At 42.1% G+C, this 21,728-nt stretch overlaps 3 protein-coding genes across 3 annotated transcripts; all 3 read right to left on the reverse strand.

Moving 5' to 3' along the window:
• Window positions 1-1,015: 1,015 nt before the first annotated feature.
• Window positions 1,016-3,207, reverse strand: LOC111378299 (probable transcription factor At1g61730). The gene is made up of 4 exons (XM_023001470.1): window positions 3,148-3,207; window positions 2,421-2,528; window positions 2,293-2,356; window positions 1,016-2,163 (listed from the first exon to the last, which is right to left on the reverse strand). The coding sequence occupies exons 1-4, from the start codon at window positions 3,205-3,207 to the stop codon at window positions 1,016-1,018; spliced, it is 1,380 nt and encodes a 459-aa protein (XP_022857238.1).
• Window positions 3,208-14,000: 10,793 nt separating this feature from the next.
• Window positions 14,001-15,560, reverse strand: LOC111378300. Its single transcript, XM_023001472.1, has 4 exons — window positions 15,043-15,560; window positions 14,611-14,806; window positions 14,259-14,391; window positions 14,001-14,176 (listed from the first exon to the last, which is right to left on the reverse strand). Exons 1-4 carry the CDS (start codon window positions 15,558-15,560, stop codon window positions 14,001-14,003), a joined length of 1,023 nt encoding a protein of 340 aa, XP_022857240.1.
• A 5,090-nt stretch (window positions 15,561-20,650) lies between these two features.
• LOC111378301 (B3 domain-containing transcription factor VRN1-like) lies at window positions 20,651-21,237 on the reverse strand. The gene is made up of 2 exons (XM_023001473.1): window positions 20,975-21,237; window positions 20,651-20,912 (listed from the first exon to the last, which is right to left on the reverse strand). Exons 1-2 carry the CDS (start codon window positions 21,235-21,237, stop codon window positions 20,651-20,653), a joined length of 525 nt encoding a protein of 174 aa, XP_022857241.1.
• Between the last annotated feature and the right edge of the window lie 491 nt (window positions 21,238-21,728).

The raw sequence follows: 21,728 nt of genomic DNA on the forward strand, positions 1-21,728 counted from the left end.
GTTCAGGGACTTGAGTTGCAATTAATCAAAGTGTTGAAGGCTAGGTCTAGGGTTGTGATGGATGCCTCGAAGTTGCAAACGGCGCGAGATTTCGCTAGAGTCACGCCATGATCTCGCTCGAGCCACGATTGCAGAACCACTGTCGCAAGAGCCTCGCCAGCAGGTCGCTCTAGCTAAGTGGACGTCGCTCGAGTCACGCTGGTCCCTCGCTCGAGCGACCTATTTATCTGGGCAACATTAAGTTTAAAAGCTCGCGATTTTTTGACGCGCCACAAAAAACCATACGTTGAGCCATATAAATATGATTCGTCTCCTTCGAGTTGAATAGAGAGGAAATACACATTGAAGCCATATTATAGATTCTCTCTAAAATCCTTGAAGATCAAAATCCTCGAAAAGCAAAAAAAAAAAAAAAAATCCCACCCCCAAAAACCAAAACACCACCTTCTTTAAATCCTATAAAACTTCCAGAAGATCCTCAGATTGAAGATCCGGGAAGAACTTGCTTGAAGAGCGGGAGTGCTTGACGATTCACGGGAAGTAGAAGTCACACAAGGCTGGGATGGTAGCACAGATCTGCTAGATCCAGGAGAGTCTTGTTCTCAAACAGTAAGGAGGTCAGAAAATTGAGGGGATCAATTGTTCTGACGTACTGTAAGTTACCTTCTACAAATAGTGGATCTCTACTGGCTTGTGCCCGGAGTTTTTACCCAGTTGGGGTTTCTCCGTCAACATTCGTTGTGTTCTTTTATTGCTTTAATTTATTTATTGTTACCGGTAATTCAACATAGGTAATTAAGACATGTGAATGAATCTGGACAAACTTTAATTCTTGTGACTTGTTGCACGAATTAATTGATAAGTTTTTTTAATTCCGCATGAACACCTATTCACCCCCCCCTCTAGGTGTTAGTTGGGTCGAACGTTAGGTTTTTCAGTATCAATAAAATTCAAACTTTACAAACAAACTACTATCAATGACAAAGCAAATAGAAACTCATAGATGATTACACACCTAATCTTTAAGAGATTGCAGAACATCCCCAATCATCTCCTTCATCAAATCTAACTTCTTATAGTAAAGCTCGACCTCCTTTATCATAAGTTTTTCCCATTTTGCCTCAACGTTTCCTGAATTGCTACTCCCCTTCAAGGTGCAGTTCTTCTTGACCATATCTGGTGCAATGAATCCAATATTTTGATTGAATGACGGATGTATTAAAGGATACTTTAACTCCATATTGATATCGACTTTATCCTCAACAGTGCCTTTCTTTTTTTTATCTTCTTTTTTGGACCCAAACTCCACTCTTCTCCGCTTTCTTGTTTTCTCACTGATTTCTATGATTGGCTTTTTATCACACCCATCATTTCCCCAAAGTTTATTGGAAAGCTCCAAAACAATTGAGTCATGACGATTAGAGAAATTGCCGGGGGCCCCATTCTCTGTAGTTTTCTTGAAGTTTCCTACAAACTTTTTCCTGAGCCTTCGAAGTTTTTCAGTGATCTGAATCTTTGTAAATTGAGTGTCAAGCTTGTCCTTGATGAAAAAGTAAAAATCAGTCATGTTTTTATCTCCATGCATACACTTGAAGTTGATCATACCTTGAAGCAAAACAATGACATCGTTGTCCGTGAAAATCTGGCTAAATGAAGCTAGGGGTTTCTTCCTATTAGTTTCTTGAATGTCAGTCTCAAGAGGATTTTCTGTGGGGTTCAAGGATTCAACAACCATGATGACTTTGTTTTTTTGGAGGTTTTGAAAATCAAAATCAGAGCTGGAGGCTTGTTCGCCCTCTTTTTGTCTAGTTTCTGTGGTCTGATTCTCGCCCGATAACGCTTCTTTAATTTTAGAATTGGGATCACAGATGGAATTACCTTGTTCTTGAGTCTTCTCTAATACAGCACGTGATTGTTTTTGTTGGTCCGCTTGATTGTGAATTCGCAAGGCCGTTAATTTGTCCAACGCTGGTTCATGGCCCTCTTTTTCTTCAGCTTCTGTGGTGGTCTGATTCTCATCAAACAGTGCAATTTCTTGAGCTTTTGAAATGGGAACACACGTAGAATCATCTTCCTGTTCTTGTGTTTTCACCAATGCTTCTTCTAAGTGTTTTTGTTCTTCAGAAATAGCAACATCTTCATCCGTTATATTAATTTTTTGGGCTGCAAATATCATAAATATTTAAAAAATTGCCTTTTCTGCAGATAATTGGTGTCAAATGCAAACAAAATAAAGTTAAGTTTCCTCTTCATTTAAGTCAGTTTGATAAAGGCAAAAATGAATAAGTTAGCCCTGAATGTCCTGATGATTAATCTGTGAACCCCATCTTGTTGACATATTTTGCAGTCCATTATTCTAAGACTTTAAGATACAAGAGCAACTGCATATATTAAGTTTTCAAGACGAACTAAAGATAAACAATATCATCAAGAAAGAAGAGGCTTATAATCAAAACAAGTGCAGAATATGCATGGATGAGAACAAGAAAAAATGCCAATTGTAGATGTTTGATGATTCCTAAAAGCGTCTGCGAAAATAATTTTAAGAAAGATAAAGGGCCTACTCAATAGCATGGTTCGATCACCTTCCTCCCCCTAAACGACTTAAAGAAACAGAGTTCTAGATGAAGTTACTAGACTGCAAGTGAAAAGCCATAAGTTTATATAGAAATTCCTACTATTTCACTACCTATAATCTCTATTCATTAAGCAAGAAAAACTCTCCATGAAACTCTTCTCTACAAGAGAAGCAGATTATTTTGGTTGATACTGGTAGAAAATCCAGAAAAGAAGCCAAATTTGGTTTTTTAAACTAAACCACACATGTAAATTGTTCAATATGCAAAAGGGTTTGAATAATCAAAATTAAGTTGAAGAATATTATATACTCACAGCCCTCGGAAGCAGATGATGAAGAAGAAGAAGAAGAATGGAATATTAATTTTCTGGGCGCCAAAGCCATAGCCACCTAGCTTCCAAATCTCTGGTTTTCTTCTTTTTTCTGTCTTATGGCTTTTTTATTGTTTGTTATAATTCAATTCTTCTAATATACCATGAAGAAGGAAATACCAAGCGTTTGAGCGGGCTTATATGATTCATTAATTTTAATTAATTAAAGAACAGCAAAGGAATTCAAGTGTTAATTACCTTGAGTATCCTGTCGCTGCCTTTCAAGACTCCCACTTTCTCAAATTTATTTACTTGCATTTTGTCTATAAATATTTATTTCATTTAAATTATATTTACCGTTGAGATTTGCATCCAAAATGTTCTTATTTACATGTATATTTGGGAATGGTTTATAAATTAAATCATAAATAAATAAATAGTTAATGGCGAATTAGTGTATACTACTTGTGTGTCTATATATATATATATATATATATTGTAAATTACTTATAAACATTAATATAAATCCCATCGTAGGCTTACTTCTTCTATTTATTATTATTATTATTATTATTATTTATTATTATTTTTATTATTTTTTTAACCTTGATTAATACTTGACCCTTCACTTTTCTCAATACTAAAACTTATTTTATATGATTCCAACGATGAATTTGTACCACTAATGTGCCAAAAATAAATGATTAATAATATTGGTTATTCAACTCTCCCCTCGATAAAAGTTATGACTCACTTACTGGGCATTCAAATCTTAACTAAAGAGTATTCCATGACTTTACTACTTGACAAGGTAATAAATTTAAATTGATTCATAATGTAAATTATTTTAAGTGATTTGATATGCGAATAGGTACTGATAAATTGGTAGCTTTTATTACAGTGATGTTAATATCAGTGTTCTAAAAAGCTCATCTAGATGGCAGCTAGGCGTCGCCTAGGCCTGAAGCTCTAGCAAAACTCTTCACACTCAGACGCTTCCTTTTTTTTCCCCTAATTCTTAAATGATTTAATTTTTTTCTTTATCTCTTTCGTCTTCCCTATGCACACTTTATTAGTTTTTTTTTCCTTTTTTAAAAAAATCTTTTATTTGATTTTAGCTTATTAATTATTATTATTATTATCATTATTTTTTTAAAAGTTGTCATTTGACTTTGATTTCAAGATTTTCAAAGATTTTATTTGGTCAAAAGTTAAGACCACTTTATCTAAATATTTAAATAAGGTTTAAACTATATTATTAATATTTACATTACGTAATTATGATTTTAAAACTCATTATATTGTTGCAAACTTAAAAAGCATGTATGAAGTTCCTATAAATCTATTATGTAGGATTTATCTAGTTGAAACTTGAAATTATGAAAAATATTTTAATTTTTGCATTTTGAAAACATTAAATTTGTATAATTGACTAATGATAGGAATTATTAAGTAAATTTAGTATTTTATTATTCTAGATGTTCAATATGTATTATTTTAATTATAGATAATTTTTAAAATGTTTAAAAATTTGAAATAATATTAAAAATAAGAAAACGTTTTTTTTTATTATTTTTTTTAACGCCTAAACCTCGCCTAGACTCGTTTAAACTCGTACAGCTTGAGTTTCAACCCTGACCACGCTTTATGGTTTTTAAAACATTTGTTAATAAACTATTATTATAATTATTGTCTTTGTTACACTTGAAATCTGCGAATATTTCATGTAAGCATCATTAGGCCACGTATGCCTCCAACGTAATAGCATGTGGTAGTCACGTGTTATCCTCATTCCTTATTGTGGAATTGAGCCATCCTTTATGAGCTTCGCGTAGCACTGGCACCTCATTCTTGAATGCTCTAAGCAACATTTATGCTCATTTGACAGAAAAGGCCATCAAATCTGTTATTCTTAGAACAAATATATCAAAGGGAATTTACCATGGAACAACCAATACTCTGCAAACTTTGGAATTCTTTTCTTGATTTTAGCAGACTCGACCCTCTTTTTAGGAATTTTTGGAGAGAAAAAAAATTGTTCCAATGCTTCTTTCAGCCATGGATTATTTTTGCCAAGAGATATATGTCAATCTCAAACATGCTTTCTGTTGACCCCAAAAAGTGCGCCAACAGATGCCGGTCCCACCCGCGCTTGCGTGGGCGAATGTCCAACACGCTAAGACACGTGGACGGTCTAAAACGAACGGTCCGAAGGGGCGTGGGAGTAGCCCAACGACGCGGGACGGTGACGTTCGGAATCCGACGGGGTGTTCGTAATCCGATTGTACAATAATTCCCAACCGGTGCTCGTAAATATATATGTGAAAGTGTATAAATTCGATTTATGTATTGCAAGTAACTGAGAGAGTTGAGTAAATGTAGTCTTTTAGTATTGATTCTTGCATTAGCCCTTTGACATTATACAATGGGGGTATTTATAGTGATACATATGGAATGGGGGCCCTTGGATGAAGTGGCACGTGGCCTCATCTCCTTAGTTTAAACGTCTGTTCTTAGGCATGAGATTTGACTTGCTAGCTTACGGCGCATTTATCGCTTGTGCAGGGCCTCCATGCTAGTGACAAGACTTGACCTTTATGCTTATGACAGACATTCCATCAATCATTCGAATAAGATCTGTGCAGGCGATCTCTTGGGAGAAGTGACCATGGAGGATGTTTCCTTGTGGTTGAGGCTCGCGCATCAACTTCGGGGCTTCGTCCATTTGAGGACCTCAGCTACAACCAAAGGCTTCCACTCCTCGGGCCATGGGCCTCGGTTAGAAGCAGTTCGGATATAACCCACCTCGGCAATGTGGGCCACCTCGGCAGGAATGCCACGTGGATCATTAATGTAATGCGTGGACTTTAATGGAGTAAAATTTTTTTGAACCCCCAAATAATAGTCCACCAAGTCCAAGTATAGATATTTATATCATGATTGGAGTTAGAGAAGTTTTGCTGTAGGTTTATGATGAAGAAGCCGAGGTGGTTGAGAAACCGAAACTACGAGGCTTGAATGCTGAATGGGTGTGAAGAAGCCGAGGTGGGTGAGGAACCGAACCTGCGAGGCTTGAATGCTGAATGGCACATGAAGAAGCCGAGGTGGGTGAGGAACCGAACCTGCGAGGCTTGAAGGTTGAATAGGTGTGAAGATGCCGAGGTCCAATGGTAATGATTATGCTTTGGTCTCTGTGCCAATGATTTGATGTTTTGTGCTTGTTTTCGAGGAAAGGTAGCTAAACCGTTACGACTTCCAAGGCGCTGGCGCCGACGAATTAAAAATGCAATTATGAGCGCAGCTGGCGTTTCTAGAAGCAGACGCGTTGGAGAGGTGCGTGTGAGGTACGCATAGATAGGAGGCGTAGGATTTCAAAAACTGTTTGAATTCAACGCCTCGGATTGGATCTGAAATGGAGGGCTCAGATTGACTGAGATTTGATCTGACGGTTGGGGTTCGTCATGGACCTTTATAAAAGGCGAGAAAATCCCACTTTCCAGAAATTTTGAACACTTTGCATTCTCAAATTCTCTCAAATCTCCCATTTTTCGGCGTCAAGGTTGTCTGCGATTAGATTCCGACCAGTCTCCGTTTGTGTTGAACTGTTTTAGGTATTGTTTGCATAAAACACCGTTGTTATTCTTTGTCCTCAAAAAATGGAGTCCACTTCGGGTAGGGAGCTTGTCACAGTAGCGTCTTTAGACCATGGGGTAGGTCATGGGGGGACGTCCGAGATGGATAGGTATGCCATGGCCGAGGAGGACGTGGATTATACCCAGGAGTGGGGGGGCTTCTAGAGTGCCCTCAAACATGACGGGGAAGAGGTTGGGGGAACTTAGGGAGAGGTACAGTGTGCCTCATCACATAGAGATGTTGGTCCCCGAACCGAACGAGCGGGCCTGCTATCCAAGGCCTGGCTGCGTTGCCGTGAGTGAATATCTGTTCAAAGCAGGTATGCGTCTTCCTTTGCACCCCTTTTTTAGGGCGGTGCTTAGGAAATTCATGCTGTCGTCGACCCAGGTTCTACCGAATGGGTGGAGCCAGCTGGTCGGCTCGTACTTCCTGTGGAAGGAAGTGTCACTGGGGGAGGACATGCCTCTTCATGTCTTCATGACCCTGTTCCAGCCCCGGGTAATTGGGAAGGAGTCAAGGGGGTGGTACTACCTCACGCCTTGGGGGGCTCACGCACCCTTTGTGGTGGGACTTCCTTCCTCTATCAAGGGGTGGAAGGAGTCCTGGTTCTGGGTGCGAGGTAAATGGCAAGCAGTGGAGGGTGACAAAGCCTTGTCATGCACAGTGCCGACCCAGTACTACGAAGCTCGTGAGTCTCCCGACCTCTGCTTGTGTTTTGAAATCAGAGTATTTACTCGTCTAACTGTTGAAGGTTCATCTTTGCAGATAGTAGTACGAGGTTCGAGCTCAGCAGGGAGGAATTCGAGGTGATAGAGGACATTTACAAGAGGCCTCTGAAGCTTCGGCACTTCGATCACCTGATTGATAGAAGCAGATACTTCTTGGACTTCGGGTTAATGGCATCCAGAGGTATGGGGCTCCAACACTTGATGTTTAACTTGAATGTTTCTTGTGCTGATGCTAATCTATGGTGCAGATAAATTCAAGAAGAGGGAGTACCCAGCTCCAGACATGGCCTCCATCTTGAAGGCCACTTCTACTGTAAAGGCGAGGCCCCTAAAGCCCGGGTCCAGTGGAGCAAAGGAAGTTCGAGGCAGGGTTGAGCGCCTGTCGAAGGACTGCACTCCTAGGGCCTCGGAGGAGGCTAAGAAGAGGAAGCTGGTGCACATCTCCAGCTCAACTGGCAAGTTCGGGACTTCAGTGTCCCATAGGGCAGAACAGACCGGTGAGCCAAAGCTCCTTGCTGCAGCCTCTGAGGCCATCAAAATGGAGATGGTAAGAGAGGTGGAGGCTGAAGAGGCCAGAGAAGAGGCTGCAAGGCGAGCTGTAGAAGCCGCCGAAGAGGAGGCGGCGAAGGAGAAGCCGGTTCGGGAGAAGGGGAAGTCTCCTAACTTCCTAGCTGGGAGGGAGGATGAGCTGGCCCCAGCCTTGGTGGAGGCTCTCCCTGAGGAAATCAGAGGTGCCACCGAGAGCTTTTATAAGTTCTGAACGGAGAGGTGGAAGCTTCATGCCTCGTCTTGTGATGCCACCGACCTCACAAGGGCACTGGTGAGCCAAAGCGCCCAGACCTTTGGCCTCGCGCTCGAATGCAGGGAGGCATTAAGTGAATTTCAGACAAGGACTCACGCCTCAGAGGGGAAGGCTGCCTCCCTTGCAGAGGAGGTCAAAGTTGCTAAGGCCGAGGCCGAAGAAGCTAAAGCACAGAGGGTAGAAGAAGCGGCGAAGCTCGAGTCTGCTTTGGCCCAAATCGAGGCCCTAAAGAGGGAAGTATATGAGTCACAATGCGAGGTGGCCTCCTTAACAAAGAAGGTGGAGGTCTCCAATGAACACCAAAAGGTGACTGCTGAGGCTCTGGAGCAGGCGAATCTCGCCTTGGCCGGCGCTCGTGATGCCAATCAGTTTCTCGAAGGCAAGGCGAAGTGGTATATGAACGACGCCTCAGTTGCCAGAGAAGAGGCCCGAACTGCAGCGGAAGAGGCGATGAAGGCATACATCGCCAATTTCCATACTACAGAGGAGTATAAAAGCTTCAGCGATTACTGGAGGAACTTCGCCTATGCCGAAGTGCTGGAGAGGACAGAGGAGCTTTATCCCAATTTGGACCTGGCACAACTTAGGTCCGAATTTGTGGATGAGGTTCCTCAGACCCCAGCTGAGGAAGTGCAGGGTGATGAGGCAGGGGAAACAACTACTGATGCCCAGGTTGCCGAACCCCCCAGTGCTGAGGCGCCTCCTTCATCTAGCCAGGCTTAGATTAGGTTTTCCTTTTCAGTACTCTGTGTAATGGCCAGAGGCCCTCCTTTGTAATCCCTTTTGAATATTAATATAATGTTTTTCTTCCTTCATTGTTGTTCTTTATCCAAGTTTTTATGCCTCGTTTAAACAAACGAACTGGAAGTTGGTAAGAGCACGAACTAAATAACTTTAACAAATGAACGTAACTGTATGGACCTCGGACTTAAACATAACTTCCAGCTGTTGGAGCCTCGGATTTAAACAAATGAACGTAACTTAAGGAAATGAACATAACTTAAGGAGATGAACTGTTGGAGCCTCGGACTTAAGCAAATGAACATAACTTAAGGAGATGAACTGTTGTGGCTTCTCCCCCCGGCGTTCAGCCAGGCAAAAGGGAGGCATGTGCTGGAGCCTCGGAGTTCAAGCGAGGTGGCCCAGTGGTGGGTCACGAGCCTCTCCTCCGAGGTTACGACGCATCCCAGACATGGTGGATGGTGCAGCCATGTTGAGGCTTCTCCTCTCGGCGCTCAGCAAGGCTAAAAGGGAGGCATGTGCTAGAGCCTCGGAGTTCAAGCGAGGTGGCCCAGTGGTGGGTCCCGAGCCTCTCCTCCGAGGTTACGACGCATCCCAGACATGGTGGATGGTGCAGCCATGTTGAGGCTTCTCCCCTCGGCGTTCAGCAAGGCCAAAAGGGAGGCATGTGCTAGAGCCTCGGAGTTCAAGCGAGGTGGCCCAGTGGTGGGTCCCGACCTCTCCTCCGAGGTTACGACGCATCCCGGACATGGTGGATGGTGCAGCCATGTTGAGGCTTCTCCCCTCGGCGCTCAGCAAGGCCAAAAGGGAGGCATGTGCTAGAGCCTCGGAGTTCAAGCGAGGTGGCCCAGTGGTGGGTCCCGAGCCTCTCCTCCGAGGTTACGACGCATCCCAGACATGGTGGATGGTGCAGCCATGTTGAGGCTTCTCCCCTTGGCGCTCAGCAAGGCCAAAAGGGAGGCATGTGCTAGAGCCTCGGAGTTCAAGCGAGGTGGCCCAGTAGTGGGTCCCGAGCCTCTCTTCCAAGGTGACAATGTAGTATAACGATTTAATCAACGCATTTTATTGAGCCATAGAAATATTACAAAGGCTGGGAAAGTAATCCAGCATGATACAATTCACTGATAAAAGATTCTGAGGTGTTCAATGTTCTATGGACGGGGTTGTGCCTTGCCGTCCATGTCTTCAATTCAGTAGGTTCCAGGTCGGATTTCTTTTCTGATCTTGTATGGACCTTCCCAGTTCGGTCCCAGGGAGCCAAAATCGGGTTCTTTTGAAGATGGAAAGACCCTCCTGAGCACGAGATCGTTGATTCGGAAAGACCTCTTCTTGACTTTGGAGTTGAAGTACCTTGTCATCTTCCTTTGGTAGGTGCCTAGCCTCAGCTGGGAGTCGTCCCTTCTCTCCTCAATGAAATCGAGGTCTAGCCTTCGGAGCTCATCGTTGGTCACTTCACTAAAGTGCAGACGCCGTGGAGATGGGAGTCCGACCTCCACGGGGCTCATCGCCTCAGTCCCAAAAGCCATGAGGAAAGGGGTCTCCCCGGTTGGGGTCCTAGTGGTGGTTCGGATTGCCCAAAGTGCTTGGGGCAGCTCATCAACCCAAGCTCCCTTGGACACATCAAGTCTCCTTTTCAGGACGTGCTTGATTGTCTTGTTTACGGCTTCAACCTGGCTATTGGCTTGTGGGTGGTGAGGTGTAGAGAAGTGCTTCTTTATGCCAAGATTTTCACACAGTTCTCTAACCTTCTTGTTATCGAATTGCCTGCCATTGTCTGAGACGATCGAGTGGGGAATTCCGAACCGACAAATGATATTCTTCCATAGGAACTTGGAGGTGTTTGCTTCTGTAATTTTTGCTAGTGGTTCAGCTTCGACCCACTTCGTGAAGTAATCAATGGCCACTATTGCAAAACTTGCGCCTCCTCTACCCTTTGGTAGAGGGCCTATGAGGTCCACACCCCACTTTGAGAAAGGCCAGGGGCTGGAGACCGCAGTCAGATCCTGTGATGGTCGTCTTTGAACGGGAGAGAATTGTTGGCACTTGTCACATTTTCGCACAAATTCGAGTGCATCCCGTTTCAGGGTAGGCCAGTAATATCCTTGCCTCAGTATTTTTTGTGCCAGAGATAGGCCTCCAGAGTGGTTGCCGCACACTCCCTCGTGGACTTCTCTTAGTATGTATGTAGCCTCTTCTCCTCCGACACATCGTAAGAGTGGAGAGGAGAAACTTCTCTTGTAAAGAATGTCATCGATGAAGAGGAAATGGGCTGACCTCCTTCTCAGCTTGTAAGCCTCATTTTTGTCGGTGGGTAGCACCTGGTCTTTCAGATATGCTATAATTGGTTGCATCCATGTGGGAATTCCACCGACCCACATGACATTAGGGGCCTCGGTTGAAGGCAGTAGGAGATGCTCGATAGGCACTACAGCGAGTAGCTCTGAGTCCTTGCTACTAGCCAGCTTCGAGAGTGCGTCCGCATGAGCATTTTCGATGCGGGGAATCTGGATTAACTCGAACTTTTTAAAGGATGGGATGAGGCTCATCACCATTTTCAGATAGGAGGCCATTGTTCTGTCTTTGGCTGAGAAATTACCATTGACTTGGCTAACAACCAGCTGGGAGTCACTATTGACGAGTAGCTTCTTTACTTGCATTTCCTTGGCCAGTCTGAGGCCTGCAAGGAGTGCTTCATACTCTGCAACATTGTTGGTAGCTTTGAACCCGAACCTCACGGCTGAGGTGAGTTTGTGACCCTCGGGGCTGATGAGGACAACCCCGGCACCTGAGCCGACATCCCCAGCTGAGCCATCTATGAAGAGACTCCACGTGGGGAGTTCGAAGGGCTCCATGATTTCATCCACCTCGGGTAGGTTGGCGAATTCAGCGACAAAGTCTGCTAACGCTTGCCCTTTGATGGCCGCCCTTGCTTTGAACACGAGGTCAAATTCACTTAGTTCCACTGCCCATTTCAACAATCTTCCCGAGGCATCGGGCTTCTGGAGTACTTGCCTCAGGGGAAAATTTGTAAGTACATGGATTGTATGAGCTTGGAAGTAAGGTCTCAATTTCCTAGAGGCCGTGATTAAGGCCAAAGCAAGCTTCTCCATATCGGGGTATCGGGTCTCCGGCGATAGGAGCGCTTTACTCGTATAGTAGACGGGAAGTTGGGTGGACCCTTCTTCTCGAATCAAAACCGAACTGATGGCGTCATTGGAGACTGCGAGATATAGTTGCAAGATGTCACCGGGCTTCGGCTTGGAGAGGAGGGGGGCCTGCCCCAAGTGCCTTTTCAATCCTCGGAAGGCCTCTTCACATTCTTCAATCCATTGGAATTTCTTCCCAGCCTTGAGCACTTTGAAAAATGGGAGGCACTTGTCAGTTGCTTTGGAGACGAAGCGACTAAGTGCTGCCACTCGTCCGGTTTAGCTTTGCACCTCCTTTGGCTTTTGAGGGGACCACATCTGGCACAGAGCCTCAATCTGCTCGGGATTTGCTTCAATTCCTCGCTGGTTGACCATGTACCCCAAGAACTTGCTGGAAGCCACCCCAAAGGCACATTTCAAGGGGTTGAGCCTCATCCTGTACCTTCTCAATATTTGGAAGGTGTCGTTGAGGTGTACTATGTGGTTCTCTGCTTCTAGGCTTTTTACCAGCATGTCATCCACGTAGACCTCCATTGTCTTACCAATGAGGTCGGTAAACACTTTGTTCACGAGTCTTTGGTAAGTTGCCCCGGTATTCTTCAACCCGAAAGGCATCATTCTATAGCAATAGAGGCCTCGGTCCGTGATGAAAGAGGTGTGCTCCTCATCGGCCGGGTGCATGGGGATCTGGTTGTAGCCGGAGTATGCATCCATGAAGCTCAACAACTCGTGCCCAGCCGTGGAGTCCACCAATTGGTCAATTCTTGGAAGCGGAAAGCTATCTTTCGGGCAAGCTCTATTAAGGTTGGTAAAGTCGATGCATACTCTCCATTTGCCATTGTGTTTCTTAACCAAGATCGGGTTGGAGACCCATTTCGGATAAGTGGCCTCCCTGATGAAGCCATTTTGGATGAGCTTCTGAACTTCTTCCTTTAGGGCCTCATACCTCTCTGGATTGAGGGCTCTCCTTTTTTGTCTATGCGGGGCGAAATTAGGATCGATTTTCAAGTGGTGGCAGCTGACCTTGGGGTCTATGCCTACCATGTCCTCATGTCTCCAGGCGAAGACGTCGAGGTTCTTGCCTAGGAAGTCCTTGATCTTTTCTCTCAAAATGTTGGATAAGCCCCTGCCTATCTTCAACATCTTTGACGAATCTCGGGGGTCGGCTGAGAAGCTCTCAAGTTCCTCTACAGGGGACGCTTGAGGCTCATGTTCCATTATGCGGGGGTCGAGTTCATCAACGATTAACACCTCCTGAATAGGCGGTGCATCAATCATATCAACATTTTCCTGGCCGGCGGGAGCGTCACCTGGGACATCCGCCATGACCACATCAGCCATGATCATGTGGACGTCCCGGGGCTCTACCTTCTTAATGGAGCTCAGATAGCACTCTCGCGAACCTCTCTGGTCGCCCCTCACAATTGCCACCCCATTTTCTGTTGGGAATTTCATGCATAGGTGGTGGATGGAGGTAACTGCTCCCAATTCCTTTAGGGCCGATCTACCCAAGACTCCGTGATAAGCCGACCGGCTGTCGACTACGAGGAACTCCATAAAGTTCATCGTAGTTTGAGGAGATTCTCCCATCTCTACTGCCAGTGTTATCTTTCCCCTCGGAGTGATGCTATCTCCGGTAAATCCGTACAATGGAGTGGTGGTGGGCGTCAACTGGTGGTCCAATATCATCTTGTCAAAGGCGGACCCGAATAAGATGTTGACGGAGCTGCCGTTGTCGACTAGCATTCGTTTGAGCCCATTTCGGGCTATGACAGCTCTCACCACCAGCGCATCGCAGTGGGGGTAATGAACTCCTTCGGCGTCTTCCTGGGTGAATACAATGGGTGGTACTTGGTTTCTTCGAGAGCTACTATCCACAATGTGGCTTGTCAGAGGGGGGTTCTTAGCCTCCCTAGCATAATTTCTTTTGGCGTTCCGTGTTTCGTCGCCAACATAAGGGCCTCCAAATATGGTGTCTATCTCGTGGATAGGGGCCTCATCCTGAGTTTGCCTATTTCTTCGGTGTCTACGCCCTTCCCTGGGCCTCTCTATGTCTTGCTCTCATCGCCTTGGGGAGACATCCCTTTGACGAGGAGCGGCCGCCTCACGCCCATGTTGGTTGTCTTGCCTGGAAGGGGGCCTGTTTGCCTGGGGGCGAGTTATGTCTTTCCCTGGCGGGCTCCTGCCGGGAGCGGTGCGCATAATCTCTGCAATCCGCGGTGTCGTGCTCATAGGACCTATGGTACGAACAGTATTTAGGGAGGTTCGTATTGGACCTATTTTTAGGTGCAAAACCTCGGCCTCGACCTCTTCTCCTACAGGGTCCCTGCTGGGCCTGTATCTGGTGTGGGTCCGCGATTGGGTTGACATCCTCATAAGCCAAGGTTGGCACCGCGTTCAGAGTTGTAGTGGCCAGAGCTTGGCCAGAGTTCTGATTTCCAGATCGGTTCATCTGGTAGTCCATGAGGTGAGAGGTCGGTCCCCTACCTCGCTGTCTTTGAGGAGGTGGGAGGCCCCTGCTCGCCCTGTTCCTATGCTCAATCAATTCTTCATTGATTATCTCCCTTCTCATCATCTCTAGTAGGGCATCATATGTGGTTGGGTCTTGATTCTGCACATCCCTCCAGAATAGGGTGTTCATGTTCAATCCTCCTCTCAACGCAGATAGTGCCTCTCTGTCGGTGACTTGTACACAGTAGGTCATTTCGTCGGTGAAGCGGGATATGAAGTTTTTCAAGGACTCGCCATGCGCCTGTCTCATGTCTTGAAGACGCTGAATGGGGGCCTCCCCTTCCCTGCTCACTGCGAACCTCTTCAAGAAGGTAGTTTTGAACTCGGGCCAGCTTTGGATGCTCCCAGATGGTAGCCTACTATACCAGATTTCAGCAGCTCCACTGAGGGTTAAATGGAATGCTTTACACTTCACAGCTGGGGTGGCTCCCCTCAGGCTCATGTGAGTTTTGTAAGCGTTGAGTGCTTTTCTGGGTCACCTCTCCCATCATACTCTGGTATTTTTGGCATGACATAGTGGCTCGGGACCTGGGCATTTCTCAGTTCTCTTGAGAATGGCAGGTTCTCATCATCATCGTCCAAGTCACAAGACCTCTGTTGCTCATCAGAATCGTATTCTTCGACCTCGTACCTCGGTTGTTGGTGAGAGGGTCCGGGCTGGTTCCTAGCCTCTTCCTCCCTCCTTTGTGGCCTACTTCTAGGCGGGACAGCGCGGGGGGCATTTTCCTGCCTTCTCTCCGGCTGCTGGGGCATCAGAGGTGGAGGCTGTGGCCTCGTCCGAGGCTGCTGAGCCTGCTGTTGACTGGGTCTTGCTTCGGTAGGGCTGATTCTGTCAAAAACACTTCCTGCTCTCCCCTGTCTTGGATCTTGCTCATATGGAGGTGGGAAGTTATCATGGCTCATTTGGACCTCGGAGGGCCGGCCAGATGCATAATTGGAAGAAATGTCAACTCCCACTTCCCTCTCGAATGGACTTTCACCTCGGCCATGGTCTGGCGAGGCAGCCCTATGACTTTGCACCTCGTCCTCTTGCTGATAGTGCCCATGGGGGGCATATGGAGGAATGGGGAAACCTCCTTGGCCTTGCATCTGGGCCATGAGCTCCCTCATGGCTAAGTTTTGGTTGGCTATATCCATCATGTTGGCTGCCATGGTAGCCATTTCTCTTGATAGTCGTGCTGTCGCACGCATCCCACCTCTCCTTTGGTGGTGGTGGAGCCTCGGCCGAGCTGCTGGGGCAGCAGGCTGGGGAGGCACATTCGTACTTTCTCTTAGCCTCCTTGGGGGAGTATCTTCGTTAGAACTCATTTTCCTTTTATCAAACTTAGATTTCCCTAAGTGATAGGGGTTCCTCCTGTTCTTTTTCAAGAGCAAATCCTTTTTCAAGGGGGGTTACCCAAATGTTTTTCAGTAAGCTTTTACCACAAGGTTGCTCGTGGTTATAGTATGGTTTCCCACAGACGGCGCCAATCTGTTGACCCCAAAAAGTGCGCCAACAGATGCCGGTCCCACCCGCGCTTGCGTGGGCGAATGTCCAACACACTAAGACACGTGGACGGTCTAAAACGAACGATCCGAAGGGGCGTGGGAGTAGCCCAACGACGCGGGACGGTGACGTTCGGAATCCGGCGGGTTGTTCGTAATTCGATTGTACAATAATTACCAACCGGTGCTCGCAAATATATATGTGAAAGTGTATAAATTCGATTTATGTATTGCAAGTAACTGAGAGAGTTGAGTAAATGTAGTCTTTTAGTATTGATTCTTGCATTAGCCCTTTGACATTATACAATGAGGGTATTTATAGTGATACATATGGAATGGGGGCCCTTGGATGAAGTGGCACGTGGCCTCATCTCCTTAGTTTAAACGTCTGTTCTTAGGCATGGGATTTGACTTGCTAGCTTACGGCGCATTTATTGCTTGTGCAGGGCCTCCATGCTAGTGACAAGACTTGACCTTTATGCTTATGACAGACATTCCATCAATCATTCGAATAAGATCTGTGCAGGCGATCTCTTGGGAGAAGTGACCATGGAGGATGTTTCCTTGTGGTTGAGGCTCGCGCATCAACTTCGGAGCTTCGTCCATTTGAGGACCTCAGCTACAACCAAAGGCTTCCACGCCTCGGGCTATGGGCCTCGGTTAGAAGCAGTTCGGATATAACCCACCTCGGCAATGTGGGCCACCTCGACAGGAATGCACGTGGATCAGGATGAATGGGCCACTGGCCCAGGTGGGTAGGACAGGTGTGACAACACGCAACACTTTCTATCTGAGATTTTTTTTTTTTTTTAAATTCGAATTTCCTTTTTGATTTCAAAATTCGATTTTATGAGGACATCTTAGTTAGGGCTAAACAAAGAAATTGTAAAATCGTAAAATTGACAATTAATTAATAAATACCCATCAATTAATTAATTAAATCATACTTAAATATCCATCAGTAATCATAATTTTGAATGCAAAACCCTTAAATTGGATGAAATGTTAACAACTGTCGTTTAGCCATTATCAATCGTCCATTACAATTGAGTAAATAATTAAATCTAGATTTTAGTTCAAACTCACACATTTCTTTCTCTTCTACTAATAATTTTCTTATATTTTGACTAAATTTTCAGGTCAGCTTATTCAAATTTTCTTATTTTTTTAGGAATTATTTGCTATACTTTGTTAGTAGTTATGTCGCTTGTCAAATTTGTAAAAGGCTCCCTTAAAGTTTTAGTGGATAGTATTTTGTTTATTTGCTTAATTTCTTGGTGAGGTCACACAATTAATTATTTACATTTTAACTGACTTTCTAGATTTTATCGTCAATTGTTAGAATCATTTGATGGATTACTTAAATTGTTGTTTTGAAGTTTAGGTCAATGGGCCTTTTGACATATTATTTTGGTGAAAATTAAATACAAGATTATCCCCAAAATTGTTAAAGATGTGTTAACTATTAAATATTCACAATTATTTATGAGTCGCATTCCTTACTAGTGGTCAAATTCTTAATTCCTTTAAGAGGCCACTGAGTGTAAATATGGTTGATGCAATGATTTGTCATAAAAATTGCATAGTAACAAAGAACATATAATGATTCATCATATTTAGATAAAGTAGAAGTATTGGATGATTCATAAAAAGTTATTCAATGTATTATTGTATTTGATATTTATATTCATTTTTATTTATTAGTTATTTTATATCTAATTAATGAATGCATGGTTAAAATGTTTCTATTATAGAACTTTGGTTTGTAATATTTTTAATGATAATATTTATGTTATAATATAAAAAAATTTAGACTAAAATTTATGATTTAAGTTATTCGATATATGTTACTAAAGCTATCAATGGATTGAATTTTAATCAAAATCCAATGAAATTAATGAGAGATGAATTTAGGGTTTCAGTACGATAATCCGATTAAGATTCGAATCCGATAATCTGTTAACTAAATGGAGCAAATATGGATATAGGTCAATCCGATCCGATTTATTATAATAATATAATATATTTTATATATTATATCATAATCTAGTAAACATAATTTTTTTCATTTTGAAAATTATATTATGCTTTACATATAATTTTCAAATAATAAATAATATTAGATAATAGTATAATATTGTTAATTGAAATATTCGAAGAGATTTAAATTTTTTTTTAATTAAAATAAAATAAAAATAACTATAGTAATTTGTTTTATAACATCAAAAACTAATAATTAATATGTCCAAAAATAATTTACATTGTTTAAATTGATATTATTTGTGATTATAATCTTGTTGAGGCTATGATTTTTAATGAAAATAACAAAATAAACTAGTAACACTTAGAATTGACAATTGGCTAGTATCCCACATTGAAATATTACTAAAATGTTTAAAATTGAGTATCCTTTAAAAAGTTAGTATCCCACATTGGAAGATTACTAAAACATTCCAAGAAAAGTCTCATTTAAAAAATGAGCTAAATGAGCAACACTTGGATAAAAAATTGATTTGGGCCTTTTAGTATAAAATAGGTGAGCCCATCAAGATAGTTAAAATATTTTTTGGAAAAAAATCATATTACCCGAAAAAATAGTGGATTTTTTTTTTCAAATTCGGATCGGATATTCGATAACATAGCAAATTGAATATGGATTTAACAATCAAATATCCATTGGATTATCGGATCAGAACGGATAGGATAATATTTATTAACGGATCGAATCGGATTGGATCTGGCCAAATCCGCTCCATATCCGATCTATTTACAGCCCTATATGTTACTTTATCTCATTAAACCGTGGTTTTAAACCGAACAAAATCGAAAAAAGTGAATTGGATTGGATTGATTTGGTTTAAAAAAATTTCAAAATAATTTAAGAGGTTTGATTTGAAAATATCTCATAAACCGTCCAAATCGAATCGTGTTCATCCCTAATTTTAGTTATTTATTTAAGTCGATATATTCTACATCATTTTATGTTAGAAGTTACGATTAAATCCCATTTTCAAAGCTTATGAATGTGTTGTGTTGTCATCGTCATACTTGCCATGAAATAATCATCATTTGTACGCAAGGACTGAGTATACAAACATTGAGATTGATTTACTGACATGTGAGGATATATTTCATATTACTCAAGAGAGATTGCTAAATGAAATATGTACGTTGATCATCAAGTTCAAATGTGATTTTTTATTTTTAAAAAAATGAAAATTAATCAGACGTTTACACAAAATAACATACGAAATCCTATAAATCTTATCACCAATTAGAATACTAAATTCAGCATGAAAAATCAGATACTTAAATTAAAAAATTTCAAAACAAAAATGGGAAGAAGTGAAAGATGATTTGGTCTTGTCCTTTTCTTTTTAAAAAAAAAAAAACAAATTATTTTCTAAAACGAGAAAGAAAATAAATATGAAAATAGTTATTTGTTTTGGGGGATCTAGACGACAAACTCACATAATGTTGGGCATTCCAGCCTCAACATTTATTAAATAGAAGAAGAATAAATACTTTTAATAATATCTATTTGCGTTGACTACCTTTGTCACGTGACATAATTGGGTCAAAAATTGAACCTGCAAATCATCCGGACTCTAATTTTAGTTTCTTTTACCCAAAATTCAGACCTTACAACATTAATAATAAAATAAAATATTTCAAACAAGAAAAATTATAAATTTGATTTCATTGCCAGAAATCCGATTCTTAAAAATGACAAAAGCACTCGCAATAAACCTTAAAGTTCAGGGAAACATGAAACAAATGCTATAAAGTTGGATGGTTAATTTAGAAAAAATTAAGGTTGATTGGCTAAATTGATGCCCCAACCGATGGGAAATTTTACACCAATCCCTTTCAAAAGTTTGAGCAACAAGAAATTTAACCAAGCTCCACTTTAGGAATTACCTAAGCAAAAAGTTGCAAATCTGTGCCTAGCAAAATTCAAATAAACGTACTAATTTGAGAACTGCTTAAATCAAATCAGCTGAAGTCAGTTCGGGACTCTGCTCGTATTGCAAAATGTGGAAACCTTAATCGCAGGTTTATCGACGTCGATGAGCTCAAAGACACAAGTATCTCCAGCCTTGAGGTTTTTTTTCCTTAATAAATGTCACCAATCCTTGGTTCAAAACCAAAACCTTACCTTCTCTTAGATGGACGACGCTAAGCAGCCACTTCTTACCATCACAATCATGAAGTTCAAGGCTCTTTAGAGAACTTGAAAGATGCGCAAGAAATGCGGGTGGCATGCACTTCAGAAACCGGAAAAATTGCAGTAAACTCAAATTTGGAGAAAGACGAGAAAGAAACATAACTCGGTAACATAAAACTCTATCTTACCAATATCTTTCCTGACAGATTGTATGGTTTCAACACGACAGTAAACGTAGGATTCTTGGGCAAAAATTTTCCTGCTGCATGTAACACAACTTTTAAATTCCAAATGATTATTTCTTTTCATTTTCATACTTCAACAATTTGCATAAGAGGAAATCATTTCTAGAAACAATCTTACCGATCAAAATAGATATCTGTAAAGAACTTACTTGACTTAGCTTTCTGATTGGCTTCAGTACATGGGATTGCCTCTCCAACATTCTTAGTTATGGGATTCTTAGGTTTGCTTTTGTTGAGGTGAAGTGATTTATCCAAGACTTGTTTAGTGGGTTGAGATGTATTTGACTTGCCATGACTTTTCTTCATGTTAGATAACGATGCCGATATTTCGATGTCTCGGCTGAATTTACCTTATCTCCTTTGACTCTATGGGCAAATTCAGTTGAAGAAAAAGACAACTCATACATGGTCTGATGATCACAAGTTGCATTACCCATGAATTCATTTCTAGAGGGGCAGGCCACTGGTTTGCCACCGATGGAAGATAGTATTTTAACAGAGTCATCATCACTGTGCTCTTCCATTATAGGGGGAATCAATGGTTTACCAGTGAAGGGATCTAAACTTTTTACAGAGTCGTCAGAGATAGAATTCTTCTGTGTTTGTTTTTTCAATCTTACGCTTACCATTTTGGCGGATAGTAAACCTCAGTGGCTGTCAAGTCAAATACATTAACATTAAAATTTGAATTTCCAGAAAGTAAAAAGTATTTGAAGAGTAAAAAGTAGCCATAACGGACAGAATGGTCATCAACAAACTTCTCCCAGCCGTCATTAAACCAAAGAGACTCCTCCACCTTTTCCAGTCTCACACACCAAAGGGCACCAATAGAATCAGTAAGTCTAACAACATTGGAGAGTTGATGACCATTGTTGGGTTGTGTGCCCATATAGTATATTTTGTTATGATAAAATAATCATTTATTATAAATAAATTGTGGTTTTATTTATTTGTTGCATTATTTATTATTGAGTATGCAAATTAAAGTGCCTATGATCACTTGAGATAATATAAGTTGGGTATTTGCGCTGAGAAGTACAGTATGACACAACTTATATTTTGATCATAAATAATTTGTTCACAACGAATGTATAAGGGTTGGCACCTTGTACTGGAAGGTTGTAGTGTTGACCAAGTCACTATTTGGGTTTGTGATTTGTCCTTATCATAGAAATAGTTAAAGGTGACACTAGTACACTTGGAGTGTATTGAACGGACCGCGTGTCGAATTTAATTCTATAGCATGACCGTGTGGAGAATTAAATTCCACTAGATCTCTGTGTATTTTATCTAAATCCCTTGACAGGATTATGTATATCTTTTCGTGATTTTAATTGTTCTTTGATTCATCAATGGGTGAGATCAATTTGATTGGTCAAA

This window comes from Olea europaea, unplaced genomic scaffold, assembly GCF_002742605.1.
Source record: "Olea europaea var. sylvestris unplaced genomic scaffold, O_europaea_v1 scaffold180, whole genome shotgun sequence".
In the NCBI taxonomy this organism is placed as follows: Eukaryota; Viridiplantae; Streptophyta; class Magnoliopsida; order Lamiales; family Oleaceae; genus Olea; species Olea europaea.

Coding starts and splice junctions, on each gene's coding strand:
- LOC111378299 (XM_023001470.1), bottom strand. CDS start 3,207: ATGCAAGTAAATAAATTTGAGAAAGTGGGAGTCTTGAAAGGCAGCGAC. Junction 2,357..2,420: donor TCTTCTTTCTTGATGATATT/GTTTATCTTTAG, acceptor TTAAAGTCTTAG/AATAATGGACTGCAAAATAT. Junction 2,164..2,292: donor TAATCATCAGGACATTCAGG/GCTAACTTATTC, acceptor TGATATTTGCAG/CCCAAAAAATTAATATAACG.
- LOC111378300 (XM_023001472.1), bottom strand. CDS start 15,560: ATGAGGGAGCTCATGGCCCAGATGCAAGGCCAAGGAGGTTTCCCCATT. Junction 14,807..15,042: donor GATTCTGATGAGCAACAGAG/GTCTTGTGACTT, acceptor CTGGTATAGTAG/GCTACCATCTGGGAGCATCC. Junction 14,392..14,610: donor TACAAGTCACCGACAGAGAG/GCACTATCTGCG, acceptor ATGGACTACCAG/ATGAACCGATCTGGAAATCA.
- LOC111378301 (XM_023001473.1), bottom strand. CDS start 21,237: ATGGGCACACAACCCAACAATGGTCATCAACTCTCCAATGTTGTTAGA. Junction 20,913..20,974: donor GTTTACTATCCGCCAAAATG/GTAAGCGTAAGA, acceptor CTCTGTAAAAAG/TTTAGATCCCTTCACTGGTA.